At 36.9% G+C, this 16,221-nt stretch overlaps 1 protein-coding gene and 1 long non-coding RNA gene across 2 annotated transcripts in view; one reads left to right on the top strand and one right to left on the bottom strand.

Annotated features, from left to right (window-relative positions):
• The window catches only part of TC2N (tandem C2 domains, nuclear), a 29,292-nt gene extending 15,356 nt beyond the window's left edge, over positions 1-13,936 (top strand). Inside the window, exons 7-12 of the mRNA XM_045571951.1 lie at positions 1,528-1,628; positions 2,014-2,130; positions 6,073-6,264; positions 8,933-9,047; positions 10,256-10,455; positions 12,905-13,936. Coding sequence (XP_045427907.1) covers positions 1,528-1,628; positions 2,014-2,130; positions 6,073-6,264; positions 8,933-9,047; positions 10,256-10,455; positions 12,905-13,015 — 836 coding nt within the window. The 3' untranslated portion in view covers positions 13,016-13,936. The remainder of the gene's footprint in view (positions 1-1,527; positions 1,629-2,013; positions 2,131-6,072; positions 6,265-8,932; positions 9,048-10,255; positions 10,456-12,904) is intronic.
• A 1,459-nt stretch (positions 13,937-15,395) lies between these two features.
• Positions 15,396-15,847, bottom strand: LOC118704221. The gene is made up of 2 exons (XR_004983329.2): positions 15,741-15,847; positions 15,396-15,517 (listed from the first exon to the last, which is right to left on the bottom strand). It is a non-coding gene; the product is annotated as an uncharacterized LOC118704221 (long non-coding RNA).
• Positions 15,848-16,221: the final 374 nt, after the last annotated feature.

The following is a 16,221-nucleotide window of genomic DNA, read 5'->3' as shown; positions in this document are numbered from 1 at the left end:
TCACTCACGTGTAGTAATGAAGTGAAACAGTAAAAAAAATTTAAAAGAAAGAACAATTCCTGACCTTTATTTGTGGTAAATACAGTAAATAATAAAAACATACAGTACATATGTACATACATCAAAATGATTGAACTTTTTTTTATATAAATAAATGGGAAATGACAACGTAACTACAAAAAGACATACCTGAGGACTGCCTGTGTATGTGTGTGTATATATATATTATATATAATATATATATAATATATAATATATATAACATATTGATATATAATATATAATATATATAATATAAATACTATTTTATATATATAATATATATAATATATAATATAAATATATATAATATAATATATATAATATAATATATATATAATATAATATATATAATAATATATATAATATAAATAATATTTTGTATACAGTATATAAAAGCCTAAGCAACCTTTACGACCAAACAACTGGAATGAATGACTGGTTGATCAGTCGCTATGATGCACACTGACCACCAGGGAACAGACGCTCAATGCAGGAGCTGCCCCCTGGTGCGCTCCCACAGCGGAACCTAGCTCAGCCAGAAGCCAGGCTCATGGCCGGCAAGCACAGCTGCAGCATTGTGAGCCTCTCCCGCCTCCACGAGGCAGCAGGTGCAGCAGGGCCAGGATGAGACGCCCTGGCTGGGGCTCCTTCCCGGCCGCTTGCCGCGTTGGCACTGCCACATCCCCCCAGGGGGCCAGGATTGCAAGAAGGGCACAGACCAGGCTGAGGGACCCCATCAGTGCAGGAATCCATGCACCAGGCCTCTAGTTACATATGTGCTGGCAGTATTACCTATGTATGGATATACATATCAGATGGACTCTGTTTTAGTGTTCAGACATGAATACATCTTTTTAAAAATAGAGCAGTTAAATAGCCATTGTTGGTTTGTTTTAAAGTATATTAATAAGGACCTTGCTGAAGTATAGAGTATTAAGGCCATATTAATATTATTTGGAAAAGTTTTTGTTTTAACTTAAATTTCTCAGGTTATAATTGGGTTACTTTTCTGTTTGTTGCATTACTTTTCTGTTTGTTAATCCTCACCCAAGGATATTTTTTCCCACTGGTTTTTAGAGAGAGTGGAAGGACAGGAAGAAGGGGAAGAGGGAGATGGAGGGAGGGAGGGAGAGAGAGAGAGGCATACAGAAAGAAAGAGAGAGACACACACATCAGTTGGTTGCCTGCCACACTAGCCCCTAACAGGGGTCCGGGGATCAAACCTGCAACCCTGCGGTGCATGGGAGACACTCTAACCACTAACCCACATGAGCCAGGGCCCATGTATTATTTTTTTATAGTTTATCTTCCCCCTAGCACTTCAGTAAAACATTAAAGGGTGATGTTTGTTTTATTAAATTGTCAACTTAAAAAAATAATTATAGCATTTTTCTATTTTGTCTTTAAAATTGAATTGTATCAAAGCTTAATTGGGTTAGAAAGATTGCATAGTATCTCAAACATTTTTGTCCTTTTACAATTCAGATACTATCACTCTGTCAGGAGATGAAAGAGATTTGGGGAGATTGAATGTGAAGGTGTTTTATAATTCTTCAGCAGAGCAAATCTGGATCACAGTATTACAGGTACATTATTACAGTGAATGCCAAGTTTTCTTATAAAATTGAATATTTAGGCATTGTAAGAATATACTTTTGCTCTCTTCTGGGGAATGGGTCATTATCTCTTTGGAATTTAGAGTTTTATAGTATTTTGCAGAAAATAGTATGTAATAAAGAATCTAAAGAAAATAAGTTAGAAGGTGTGATGGAAGTATTTTATTTTGAACCTCAGAGATATTGATGTGATGTCTAGAACATTGTCAAATTATTTTAATGTAGATGAAACAGGAGGTTTCAGTAAGTTTACTTTTACAGTTTGAATCTAAAGTCATTAACTCAAAAAATACATAAACTGTTTGTATTGTCAGTGTCCTTTATAAAATTCAAGCTGTATTTTTAATTTTTTTAGTGCAAAGATTTAAGTTGGCCCTCCAGTTGCGGTAACATGCCTGCTGTCTCTATAAAAGGAGTCCTGACATTGCCCAAACCAGTGCATTTCAAGTCTTCGGCCAAGGAAGGCTCCAGTGTAAGTGGCTGTTTGTGTTTGAATTTCTTTTTATGTTTTTCTCATGTTTGTCATTTTAACTCATGTGAGGAATTGGAATTAAAAAAGTGTTTTATTTTAGGAAAACTACAAATTATGTACCCCTTGTTTTTTAATGACGATTTTGAGCCTTACTAGTAAAAGTATTTGATATTTCATTGTCCAATATTAAGGTGCATTTAAAAAGGAAATTTTAATTGCTAAAATACATAGAAGATGAACAATATATAAGAAAACTATTTGTATTTCTCTTATGACAAGGAAATAAATGTCTATTTTTTCATCCTCTCCCCCCATATGGCTTTGAGAAATAATTGTATTATTGCAATTGATTCCTTTTAAATATTTTCCTTTATTATCCTGAATTTGGTTTATAGGCTCTAGATTTCACATTAACTTACCTTCATCTTTGTCTTTGGATATGGGTTCAAGGTTAGTGTTTTCCCATGCAAGTGAAAGGTAACTATTGCAAAAGCATCATTTAAAAATAAGGTAATTCAGATGTCTAAAAAACATGAAATTACATATTGGTTTCTCTTTATTTTCTGTCTTTTTTGTTATTAAAAGTAGAAAAAATTTTACAAGACTCTAGAATAGGGGTGTCGAACTCAATCAGAGAAGGGGCCAAAATCTAAAATCCAGCCTAAATCGCGGGCCGAATGGTTTACTGAACAGTCATAAACTGTCATTGTGATGGAAACGCAGCGGAGTGCAGTGATGACAGCGCGGTGCGGGCCACATTGCAAGGCCTGGCGGGACGGATTTGGCCCGAGGGCCTTGTGTTTGACACATGTGCTCTAGAACATAAAACTTTCTGAAAGTTATTTTAATGACAATACACATCAAACCTTAAGTTATGTATACTTTTTAATATAGTTATTCTACTTGGAATCTGTTCCATAGAAATAATCTAATATACATGTAAAATACATATATAGGGTGGGGCAAAAGTAGGCTTACAATTGTTTATATGGAAAAAGACATGCGGGCTGTGATTATTACAATAGCTTTTCTAACTCAAAAGCATGTCATAATGGCACAGTGCACTTGAGTACAATCTTGTAAGAGCTCAAATTGCCAACCTTCATTTTTACACACTAGAGGCCCAGGGCACAAAAATTCATGCACTCGGGGAAGGAGAGATGTCCCTCAGCCCAGCCTGCGCCTCCTCACAGCCCAGGACCCCTCGGATGTGCTGGCTTCAGCCCATCCCCAGGGGATTGAGTTTAAGCTGACAGTCAGACATCCCTCTGGCAGCCTGGGAGCTGTAGGGGGAAGTCCAGTTGATGACTTACTGCCATTCCTGGGAAGCAGGCCTGAGCCGCCATAGGACATCCTTAGCGCTGCCACCATTCCTGCGCTCAGAGCTCCTGCATCGAGCGTCTGCCCCCTGATGATGGTCAGTGCACGTCACAGTGACCCGTGGTTCCTGGCCGTTCTGCTGTTAGGGTCAATTTGCCTATTGCCCTTTTATTATATAGGATTATATAGGATTCTTGTAGTCTACTTGCTATACTCAAGCACACTTTGGCACAGAGTTCTTTATTCTCATCAATTTGTCAACACGCTTCTCCATCATTGCCTAAAAGATAAAGCATATGAAATAATAGCAATAATAAGAAGAAAACAAATGATACAAATAAATAATAGAATAATCTAGAATAATAAAAGGATAATATGCTAATTAGACCAGACATCCTTCCGGACAAAGCTGGGTCCCGGGTGCCTGCTGGCAGCTGGAACACAGTCCGGTCCCGGGTGCTGAGGGAAGCAGCCGAGGGGAGGAAAGCCTACTCTTGCAGATTTTGTGCATCCGGCCACTAGTTAATAAGCAATAGAATAAATTCTGTTTCATGTACTCATAACTGTAAACCTCCTTTTGCCTATCCTGTGCGTGTGTGTGTGTGTGTGTGTGTGTGTGTGTGTGTACATAGTATCCATAGTGGAAAAATTGGAAACAATCTCAATATCTCATATAGGGAAACGATTGAGAAAACTCATGGAATACCATATGTAATAGTTTCTTAGGGTTTTTGCTTAGAACAATAGAAATTGATCTCTCACAGTTTGGAGGAAGTCTGGTCTCAGGATCTCAGCAGCGTTGGTTTTCCGGGAGAAGATCTGTCCTAGGCTCTCCTAGTTCTGGTGATGGCCAGCAATCCCTGGCATTCCTTGCCTTCCCTCTGATCACAGCTTCCATCTGCACATGGCATCCTCCCTGCCTCTCTCTGTCTTTTCACAGCCATTTTCTTACAAGGATACCAGTCAGTCTCTCTACTCTAGTATGACCTCATCTTAATTTCACTAATTACATCCTCAATGACCTTATTTCCAAATAAGCTCACATTCTGAGTCACATTCAGAGTTAGGACTTCAACATACTTTTTTGGGAGGACACAGTTCAAACCATAACGCCATGTGATAGAATACTAGAAAGCTGTGAGAAATAATGTTTAGGGAGAGTTTTTAAGGATGGGAAAATGTTCTTAATAAGTGAGAAGGCAGAAATCAAAAGTGATGTATTAGTAGGATATTCCTTTATGAAAATATAGATTATAGGACGTCTAAATGAAAATGTCTTATCTCTGGCTATAATCCTGACACTTACTGTGTTTCCCCGAAAATAAAACATCCTCTGAAAATAAGACCTAGCGCATGAAAAGATAAGACATCCCCTGAAAATAAGATCTAGCGCAACTTTGGGAGAAAACATTAATATAAGACACTGTCTTATTTTTGGGGAAACAGGGTACTTATTTCACATTTTAATTTTCAAATAAAATGAAGTAAACTTAGGAAAAATTAGGGGGGAAAAGAAAGCTTAAGTGGTTCAGAGGTTCTCAGAAACACAATTCTGATACATAAACATAAAAATTACAATAAAAGAGAAAAATTGAGCATAATATTATATATAAAATATATTGTTAGTTGCCCAGATATCTTGCCTTTTCAAAAGAACAAAAACAACTCGTTTTTCAAAGGGATGCATTAAAAATGGAAAGAAGGGAGTGTGTACAGTCTAGTGTCAAAAAAATGATAGCCCATGGTAAGACAAAGTTTAAAAATATTAAAAGTAAGTGGGAGGTAATCAACCAAAAACCTTGGATTCATATATACATAACCATGGACAGCAGACAGTGGGGTGGTGAGGGCCTGGGTGGGGGTTGAGGATGGGCTGGAAAGGGCCAATGGGGGACATATGTAATACTCTCAACAATAAAGATTAAAAAACACATATTAAAAGTAACGAAAGAAACATTTGAAATTTTTTCAAGCATGGAAAACACGGGCTTGCTGCACAGGGTAAATGCTTAGTGAGAAGGTAGAACTTAACACTCACGTTTTTCTTTGTCTTCTCTGTTAAGGAGATTGATTTTCAGATTGGAAAGATTGGAACAAACATTACCAAAAGAGGAATTGGATCCCAATAGATGGAAAGAACATTAGACAAACAATCACTCCCTTAAAGAAATAATTCAAGTCTTGTAATGTGGACCAGTTAGATTTTGGGTACCGAGAGAGCTCACCTGAGATTCTTAAGCCACTCTTACTTGCTGTGGAAGAATTGTAAAGAGCAGAACCAAAGATGAAAAACAACCCCATTTTCAAAAAGGGGAAAAGCTATATATATATTCTGGTATGCTTGGTGTTGATATTGACCTGAATTACTGACTAAGTAAAAGGATGATTTGGGAAAATTAAGAAAGGCAGTATCTAGGATAAATTCTGGAAAAGCAAGTCATGGTCATTCTCATTTTTGTTGGCATTAAAAAATATTTTTAATTGTTGTAAAAAATCAAATCTACCTTTCCTAAATTAAAATATGTTATTTTTATTTATTTTATGTTGGCATATCACCCTTTTTTCAGTCCTTTTATTTATATACTTTATATTTTCTTTTTTCTTTTCTTTTTTCTTTTTTAGACAATTGAGTTTATGGAAACTTTTGTGTTTGCCATTAAACTCCAGAGTCTGCAAAGTGTAAGGCTTGTGTTTAAGGTTCAAATCCAGACTCCCAGGAAGAAGACCATTGGCGAATGCTCACTGTCACTCAGGACTCTGAGCACACAGGAAATGGATTACTCTTTGGATATAGCACCACCTTCAAAAATTTCTGTAAGTGACAATAATACATAAGTAACCCTTAAGTATGAGTAACTTTAAATTATCAATTAATTTTATAAAAAGTTTTTTTAGTAGCTGATAAGAAAAGCAGGAAAGAATCATAAACTGTAAGCTCAATCAGAGATTACCTTCAGCTAGATTGGGAAAGTTGTTTTCAATCCTCAGTAAGCTATATATCTGTCCATAAATTTGGCAGAAACAAGGTTCTCACAGCTGGTGTTTTTTGTAAAGAACTTGATTATCTTTGAAACTTGACATTTGCTTCTCTCAACTAGCCAGCTGGACACTTAGAGTGTTTAGAAATCTCTAATAATTTAATTATATAGTTTCTATGTCAGGATAACATTTATAGAAATCAGCCATAAGCTTTTAAAAGGTCAAACCTTATATGATTTTAAATTTATGTAAGTCTTATATTTCTCCTACTTTTCAAAAATATTTACGATGACATAAAGTGGCTCTTAACCCTGAGTACACATTAGAATCACCTAGGGAGCTTTAAAAACATGCCCACTCCTAAACCAATTAAATCAGGATATTTGGGGGATGGGGCCAGAGGCATCTGTACTTCTTTATTCCGTGTCTATTATTTTCTGTCCCAGCCCCAATGTGTTTTTTACAGTATGTATTACAACTAAGCATTAAGTTACTTGTTTTGAACAAAACAAGGCTTGAGTTTTCATCTGTTTTCTTTATATTTTACAGTGCTCTTAGCAACAGCCTGTCATGTTCTTTGCATTGAATACTTGCATGTAGATGGATATGAAAGAATAAATGATGAATGAAAGAGTGCAAAATTAGATTATTGTGTTAAAATATGTTTAAATACATTTGTTTTATAGCTGTGATGGGAGTTCATCACTTGCATTTTTGAAACTAGCTTAGTAGACAGTAATATGCAACCCTGGTTTATAGAAGGCACAGGTATTCAAAATGATAATACACATATTAAAACTTAAATTAGTGAGACTAGGAGAGTACATCAGACTCAGCAAAAGTATTTTCTGGGGAATGAGACATTGGAATCTTACCTGCCTGGGAGAACCCTGATAAACGATTATGGTTCCATAGGTCTTGTATCAGCAAAGGTGTCATTTTATGTCTGGCTACAGATTTAGTTCATGTGAAAAGGTTTATTAATCCAATTTTATTCTGATTGAAAGCAAAAGCAGTACATTCACTTATTTATTAAAATCAGTGTTTCTTTCTGCCAAAATAGACAAGTTTTATCATCACTTCATTTCACAGGGGAGTTTAACTTCTCAACAGTTGAGTTTGTGCTTTTAAGTGATTCACATTTCAATGTTTAGCTCTCGATTTCTTAGAGCATGACCAGTTTTTTTTTTTTAATTTATTTTTGTTGTTCCTCACCCGAGGATATTTTTCCCATCGATTTCTATAGAGAAATGGGTGCTAGAGGCAGAGAAACATCAATATGAGAGAGACACACAGCGATTGGTGCCTCCCGAGGCACCCCAACCAGAGCGAGTGATAGAACCTGCTACCCAGGTAGATGCTCTTGCCTGGGAATCAAACCCGAGACCCTTTGGTGCGAGGGCTGAGCACGCCCGGCCAGGGTGTGGCATTACCAAGTTCTAAAACGCAGAATCACGTTTCAAGAAAATGCCCAGGATTCAGCCAATGGAATGTCCTTTTTCAGTGATCCAGGAGCCAGTCATTGCTGGACGATCAGATAGAAAGCTCATCACCAAGCCTCCTTCAGCGGGGCTATAGCTTTGTTGGCATTAATATCAGCGAAGACCTTTGTGTCTGTCTGTGCTGAGCCCTGTGAGATCTCTTAACCTTACGTTCTAGCTTCTTTTCCATACCCACTCTTTTCAGCATGTGAAGAGTAATGTTTTTGTGTTTGGACAACTTCATGTTTCTCTTTTTTCACTCCAAGGATGTTGGAAGCCAGAGAAGTAGGCTGGGCGCGCTCTGTTTCACAAACAAGTTACCAGCTTCATCCTGCTGTTAGTCAGCTATACTGCAGAGCACATTCTTTCTCCCCCATCTCCCCGATGGTTTGCCTCAGGTTTTCTTTGACCTTTCCCTTATTATTTACTGCCTGGTAACTTTCACCAGCTCCCTTCCTGCCAGCGCTGTCCCTGGCTGGCTTCCATACCACATAGTAATTCAGCTCCCAACTCACAAATCTCTTCATTGTAGCAGTCCGTTGTCTTCTGATTTTGCTAGCACCTACTCTGATTTCTACATTGAGAAGAAAAAGAATGATGATTCTCATATATAGCACTTTCAAATCGTGTTTCCTATGTTTTCAAAAAACAATTCAAATGACTACATTTAAGTCTTTGGACATATGCTTGCTCTTTCGGTGTTTATTTCACTGACATTGTCTCTAGTAAATCTGTTTAGGATTTAAGTTGCTTTTGATGTGAATTGTCTTTTGGTCTCCCCGACCTGGGAGAATCAGTATGTCGCTGTAACTTGCCGTTTCAGAATCCATGAAAGTGAATAGCTCATATGTACAGAACCCATGACACACACTTACGTCTAAACCTTCTCCTCTGACATGTAGTTCTGTGTGTCAATAAAAAGCAGTGATGATAAGATTACTCATCTTAGCTCTTTAATTTTGAATTTTTGAAATATCCCAAAACTATTCTTTATTACCAAATGACACTTTTGTGACATGCAGGTGTGCCATGCAGAACTTGAGCTGGGGACTTGTTTCCAAGCCGTGAACAGCAGGATTCAGTTACAAATTCTAGAGGCACAGTGCCTTCCAAGCTCATCAACACCGCTGACTTTGAGTAAGTATATAGTGGCCCAAAGTGGAATCTAAAGACTGTATTAGCAAAAGATCAGTTTTTCCCTACATTTCCTACAGTGGAGATTTAAATTCTAGTAACTTTTATTACTTAATGCGAATACTTACCTTTTAACTTAGAATCACTTTATTGGGTTTCAAATGTTAACCCTTGTGTCTACCTGAATCCATTGGTCTCTTGATTCATATCCAGTTGTGACCTCTGATTTGAGGCTGTTCCTTAGTCGGCTCCTTAGTTACTGTAGCTTTAGTGTCCAGAGGACTGCCAGATGTTTCTTCAGCCTAGATGATTTGTCTTATGCAAGCTTTGTTGGATACTCTGCTAATGGGAAACTTAATTTAAAAAAACAACACCACACACACAAAAATGTCAAACACAACCCTTGACACTGGTTTTCCTCCCACCCTTTGGACCCAGCCAGGGATTCTGATACTTTGGGTGCATAGGCCAGGTTCACAGGGCCGCCCCGAGAGCTTGAGGTTGAGGTCAGTCCCACCCAAAGGCTAAGAGTGGGGTCAGAGTACTCCTTGTTTCTACTGGAAGAAGAGGAGATATCTGAAGCAGACACAAGTAATGAATGTCCACTGTAACCAATGAGACTAAAAAACTACAGCCACGCGTTCAACTCACGAAGCTAAAAAAACAGCACACGCCAAGGAAAGAAGTAAGGAATTGGAGCCAAAGTTGAAGTTGATCATAAATATTGAGGCAACAATAAGTAATAAAACGGAAAGCTTTTTCTTCGAAAAGATCATTAAAATTGACAAACCAATGGTAGGTTGGATCAAGCAACAAATAGAACATAAACAAGGGGGAGAATATATTATAATTTCAAATTCAGAACAGATTCAACAATAATAAGACAGTACCATTTATAATAACTGATTCATTTGAACATCTATGTAAAATAAATGATTTTCTAAGGAAAATTGTTCAAGTTCCCCAAAGAAGAGTGAAAATCGGAATAAAACAATAACTGTGTAAAGGTAGTTGAAGAACCTTATCTAATACAAGCACAGGCCAAGATGATTTCACCGGCAGATTGTACCAGAAGATGCTTTCTGTTATGGCAATAGCTCATCAGATCTTGAAAAGTGGCTTCTTTATGTTTTTTACAACAAACGTATAGGTACAGATTTTTATATGGTGTTTTAAATACAATTTTATATATCAAACATTCTATGCTTCAGGTTTTTTTGTGAAGGTGGCGATGTTCAGCTCGGGAGAGCTAGTTTATAAGAAGAAGACACGCCTACTGAAGGCCTCCAATGGAAGAGTAAAGTGGGGAGAGACTATGATTTTCCCACTGGTACAGAGCGAAAGGGGAATTGTTTTTCTCGTTAAGCTTTATAGTCGAAGTTCTGTGAGAAGAAGACACTTCGTGGGGCAGGTTAGTACGAGTTTTTATCTTGAATTCTTCCCTTGCACTTTTCTATGCATTTAAACAGTTGGTTAATAAAAAGAATATAGGATAAAATGGAAGTTTAATAGAGTACAATTCTTTGGCATCATAAATTAAAATTAAATGTTGCCTCAAAAATTAAATTTTATCACAATTTTTGCTTTAATTTTAGTAGATGGAATTTCTGAGTAGTCAGCTTATCTTAATATAAGACTTTTTTTCTAAATGAACTTTACATTTTTAAAGGGGGAAATAAGTATTTTTTTGAGCTTTTCAACTTTAAAAAGTATGAGAACGATGAGTTTTTTCAGTAATGCTCATTCCTTATGAAGAGGGAACACTTTAATTAAATTTCTCAAGGCTTCAGCTATTCATCTTTATTCTGTTTCATGTTCAACTTAATGTTTACCTCTGTCTGCTATTAACTGAAATATGTTAGATTTGAATTGTAGAAAACATCAATTTTAATAGTGGTTGTGATATTATTTAGATCACATGTGTCAAACACAAGGCCCGCGGGCCAAATCCGTCCTGCCAGGCCTTGCAATGTGGCCCACACCGCGCTGTCATCACTGCACTCCGCTGCGTTTCCATCACAATGACAGTTTATGACTGTTCAGTAAACCATTCGGCCCGTGATTTAGGCTGGATTTTAGATTTTGGCCCCTTCTCTGATTGAGTTCGACACCCCTAATTTAGATAGTCAATATGGGCTTCTGGGTAAATCTACTTAAAAATTCTCAGTAACTTGTCTAAAACAACATAGCACTTGCCTGCTTGCCAATCCTTTAGGAACTTCTTTTTATCATTTTGTTCTTTACCGTACTCTGAGTGGATCAGTGGGAGCTGTCTATTGTGTTCTACCTTAATTATAATCATGCGACTCATATTTAAATTCCTAAATCTATATTATTGGTTTAAAAGCTTCCATTTGACAAGATGTGACTAGCAGTTTACATGAAATCCTAAAGTTATATGTGAATTTTCAAAGATTGATATTAACTCTTTGATTTACTTCATATATTTTACCTACAATATTTGTTTTAAAATTATAGTTTTGTTCCTCACTTTTTCTTATTCAAAAAGCTTAAACTTGAGAATTCTTACAACTAGCATACTTCTCAAAGCCATAAGACCCATGAAGTGAATTCAGTTAAAGTTTTCCTTTATCATCAAGCCTCAACTACCATGTACGAAGGGAATAGGAGATTTATTTGACAGATGATTTTCAGAAAACTTTTTTGCTAATTCTAGTTTCTTGGTTGAGATTCTAGTTAAGAATAAGAATTCTGGAAAGGTTCTTGCTGGCCCTCTGTTCCCTGTAGCTTCTCCAGTAGTTTTGGGAGCCACCATGATGGAGAAGCCAAACGTGGAGTCAAGAGCACTCTTACATAATATGTTTTTATATCGGGGTTGTTTTTGTAAGATTTTATGTGAAGGAAAGTTCTTCAGATCATGAAATGAAAGGGAAACATTCAAGTCCTGAAACCAATGGGTGAACTGTGCTAATGTTTTTATTTAAAAGAATTAGAAACTGAGTCTCAGAGAAGTTAATTTCAAAGCAGCAGCATTTGTTAGTGGTAGAGCTGAGGTGAAAATTCAGGTTTTTTCATTCCTTGCCCACCTTACCTCCATGATGCTTTACATAATGCTTTACAGTTTTCCCAAATTCATCGCATCTATTATCTGATATTACATAAGTGAAGACTACTGTTTACTGTGGATTATTATGAAATTGTTTATGGTGGATCAAAGAATGACTAATGATTAGATTTCAATTAAAATTACAGTGTTTTTTTTTAAATATATTTTATTGATTTTTACAGAGAGGAAGGGAGAGAGATAGAGAGCTAGAAACGTCGATAAGAGAGAAACATCGACCAGCTGCCTCTTGCACACCCCCTACCGGGGATATGCCAGCAACCAAGGTACATGCCCTTGACCAGAATCGAACCTGGGACCTTTCAGTCCGCAGTCCGACGCTCTACTGCTGAGCCAAACCAGTTTCGGCAAAATTAGTTTTATATAACAGATACAGTGCTTGAAAATGCACATTCCTTATCAATCTAATTTAAATCAATAGTCCGAATTAATCTTTACAAAATTTTTTTGAGTGACTGGGATCAGTTTTAAGTTGAGCTCCTAGATTTATTGAATAAGAAAGGATACTCATTATTTTGGGGAAAATTATTATGTAATATCTCACATTAAATTTTTAAATCGAATTGGATCATACAAAATAGTCCTCAGAGTGACTTAAAAGGTTAAATATTTTCACATTTAAGTTTCAAAGAGAGAAATAAAACTTTTGGAAAAGTGGAGAGATGTTTAATTGAAAATATGTTAACTAAATTTTCCATTGTTTTTCATCAATAAAAGTAATTGACTGAACTCATCGTTACTGTGTTAAGTAAATGGTTGTATTGTTCCTTTACAGATTTGGATAAGTGAAGACAGTAATAACATTGAAGCAAAAAACCAGTGGAAAGAGACAATTACAAATCCAGAAAAGGTTGTTATCCAGTGGCACAAATTAAATCCATCTTGAAGACTTCACACGTTACTTGGTGAAGAATTGGACATTATTTTAGAAGACTTAAGATTTCAATCTGCTACCAATAAGAAGAGGCAAATCAATACATTTCTTAAGTCTTTTATGGAGGTCATAATTATAGTACATAAAGGATCTGTTAGAAAACTAAACGTGATAAAACATGGTATGAATTGCATCAGGTATCCAAAGTAAAGGAACTGTTTAAAAACTGTGCCAAATAGACAATGAAATAAAAGAGTTGTATTAATAGGGCAACGAAATAAATTATAAAACCAATGTGGGTATCAACCATGGCTAGTTACAGCCAAATTATGTTTATAGGGTTTTGTTTTGTTTTGTTTTGTTTTTAAAGGTTTACCTAGATATTCAAAATCTACCATATCATTCTTGTTAGGACTGTTAGACATTTAGAAGACTTTACTATTGACTGTTTCAGTGCTAATTATTACTGGTTATACCTTGACTTTATTGTTTACTTTTTGCTACATATTTTCTCCCAGAAAGCAAAAAAAATGAATTGATCTTCTTAAACTCCTGGGGAAGTTTGTGCCCTGTGTTTATAATTTCCTATCCGCAAGGTATCACATTGTTAGTTTGTCTCCAAGAAATGTCAGATATAGACAACTACATTTTGGTAAGAATAATGAAAACACGAGAGGTTAAAGATTAATTGGAAACCCAGTATACACACATTTTGCTGTCTTTTTCTATCAAATATTTTACTCCTTGCTTTATTAGGAGTTGAAATAAGATGATTATGCATATAGCCCATCTAATTAGCAGAATTAAATGAACTTAAATAGCAAAATCAGTATCCTATATAATAAAAGAGTAATATGCAAATTGACCATCACCCAACACACAAGATAGCTGCCCCTATGTGGTCCAAGATCCTGCCCCCATGTAGACACAAGATGGCTGCCACAAGATGGCCAGCAGGGGAGGGCAGTTGGATGGTACTAGACCTGCAGAGGCAGGCAAATAGGGGTGACCAGGCTTGCAAGAGAGGGCAGTTAGGGGTGACCAGGCCTGCAGGGGTGGGCAGTTAGGGGTGATCAGGCCTTCAGGGGAGGGCAGTTAGGGGTGACCAGGTCTGCAGGGGAGGAAAATTAGGGGCATTCAGCCTGGCAGGGGAGTGGTTATGGGGTGATCAGGCTGGCAGGTAAAAGTGGTTAGGGGCAATCAGGAAGGCAGGCAGGTGAGCAGTTGGGAGCCAGCAGTCCTGGATTGTGAGAGGGATGTCCGACTGCCCGTTTAGGCCCGAGCCTACCTGGATCGGGCCTAAACAGGCAGTTGGATGGACATCCCTCATTGGGTCCCAGATTAGAGAGGGTACTGGTTGGGCTGAGGGACACACCCCCCCATGCATGAATTTCGTGTACCAGACCTCTAGTTTTATGATAATCTCTTGTTTTTAGCTCTTTTAAATATAAATTACTTATTCTATAATTCACAGCATTAGAGTATTTTTCCATTTTTTAAAATAACCATACCTGATAATATCATGTAGCAAATAATTTCTATTGCAGTGTCTCTCAGGTACTCATTAGAACTCAGTGTGTGTGGATAATTTCAGTTTAGTTGGCCGTGCACATTGGCCCAAAAGAGCAGCTCTTTGGAGAAATAAATAAGGCTGCCCTTGATCTTGGAAAATTTTATTTTATTTTTGCTAATGAGTAGACCACGTGCTCTGTGTTCATGGTCTTTCATTTTCTTTCTAACTTTGTCCTACACATGCCAAGATATAGATGGTGATATTTTAGGCCAGAAGTGTACTTTGCTATAGCTTAAGCATGCCCTCCTTATTCCAGTTCTTATGTTCTGTGTATCTTATTAAGATTTGCCCAAGGAAACACTTATTTTCCTTATCCTAGGTATTACCTTGCCTCAAACTGTAAGATGTACATACTTTACATGCCCTTTGCTCCTCCTGCTTAGAGTTTACACAGCAGCAGTGGTGGTGTCAAGTCTCTGTGCATGTTAAAATATTTATGTTTTAGATTTGTGAAAAGTGGCGTATTGATCAATACTCACATGGACTTTGAAGATAAATCACTTTGTGTGGTAGTCTTTTGAATCTTTGTGACAAATGGCAACAATTGGGGAAAAAAATTTTAAATAATTTTTTAAAATCCTCATCTGAGGAACATTTTTTTAAAAAATTGGTTTTAGAGAGAGGTGAAGGGCGAGGAAGAGAGAGAAAAAAATACTGATTGGTTGCCTCCTGTATGTGCCCTGACCCGGATTGAACCCACAACCCGAGTATATGCCCTGACCAGGAGCAGAACCCACAATCCTTGGTACAAGGATGATGTTCCAAACAACTTAGCCACACCAGTCAGGGCTGAAAATATTTTTAATAGACTTTATTTTGTAGAGCAGTTCTAGGGTCACACCAGAGTTGAGAGGAAAGTACAGAGATTCCCTTGTAATTTCTGCTCCCATATATGCACAGCATCTTGCACCAGAGTGGGACGTCTGTTAAAACTAATGCACCTTGCCAAAACCGGTTTGGCTCAGTGGATAGAGGTTGGCACGGGGACTGAAAGGTCCCAGGTTGGATTCCGGTCAAGGGCATGTACATTGGTTGCGGGCACATCCCCAGTACGGGGTGTGTAGGAGGCAGCTGGTCGATGTTTCTAACTCTCTATCCCTCTCCCTTCTCTGTAAAAAAATCAATAAAATATATTTTAAGCAAACTAAAAAAGAAAAAAAGCACCTATATTAACACATCGTTATCACCCTGTGTCCATAGTTTACATTAGGGTTCACTCTTGAATGTTCTGTGGGTTTTGACTTGCATAAGGACATGTACCCACCACTGTAACAGAGCAGCTTCACTGCCCTAGAAGTCCTCTGCAAATGCAACAGTTTTAATAGCCACCAAAAAAGAAGTTATTGTCTTTTAGCTAATAAATAACAGATCTTGTTGTTTTAAGAAATTTAGGGTTTTATTTAAGCAGTTTTTTTCTTGTGTTCTGTTATTGCTTTCAGTTCCTAAATTTATCACATGCGGTTATGTATTTAACTCAATTTTTAATTATTTTATTTAATTTTCAGTATTTTTATAATCCGTGTATATTGTATAATTTGAGGGAAAACTATAATTTCTTGTATGTCTTAGAACCTGAGGTAAATAAAACAATAAAAAGAAAACATTTTCATTTAAGAGTCCTTTCAGTTAGAGAAATATTGACATA

This window comes from Pipistrellus kuhlii, unplaced genomic scaffold (genome assembly GCF_014108245.1).
Source record: "Pipistrellus kuhlii isolate mPipKuh1 unplaced genomic scaffold, mPipKuh1.p scaffold_m20_p_41, whole genome shotgun sequence".
Taxonomy (NCBI): Eukaryota; Metazoa; Chordata; class Mammalia; order Chiroptera; family Vespertilionidae; genus Pipistrellus; species Pipistrellus kuhlii.
The sequence above is the reverse complement of the archived record's forward strand: the minus strand, read 5'-3'. Positions and strand labels throughout refer to the sequence as shown.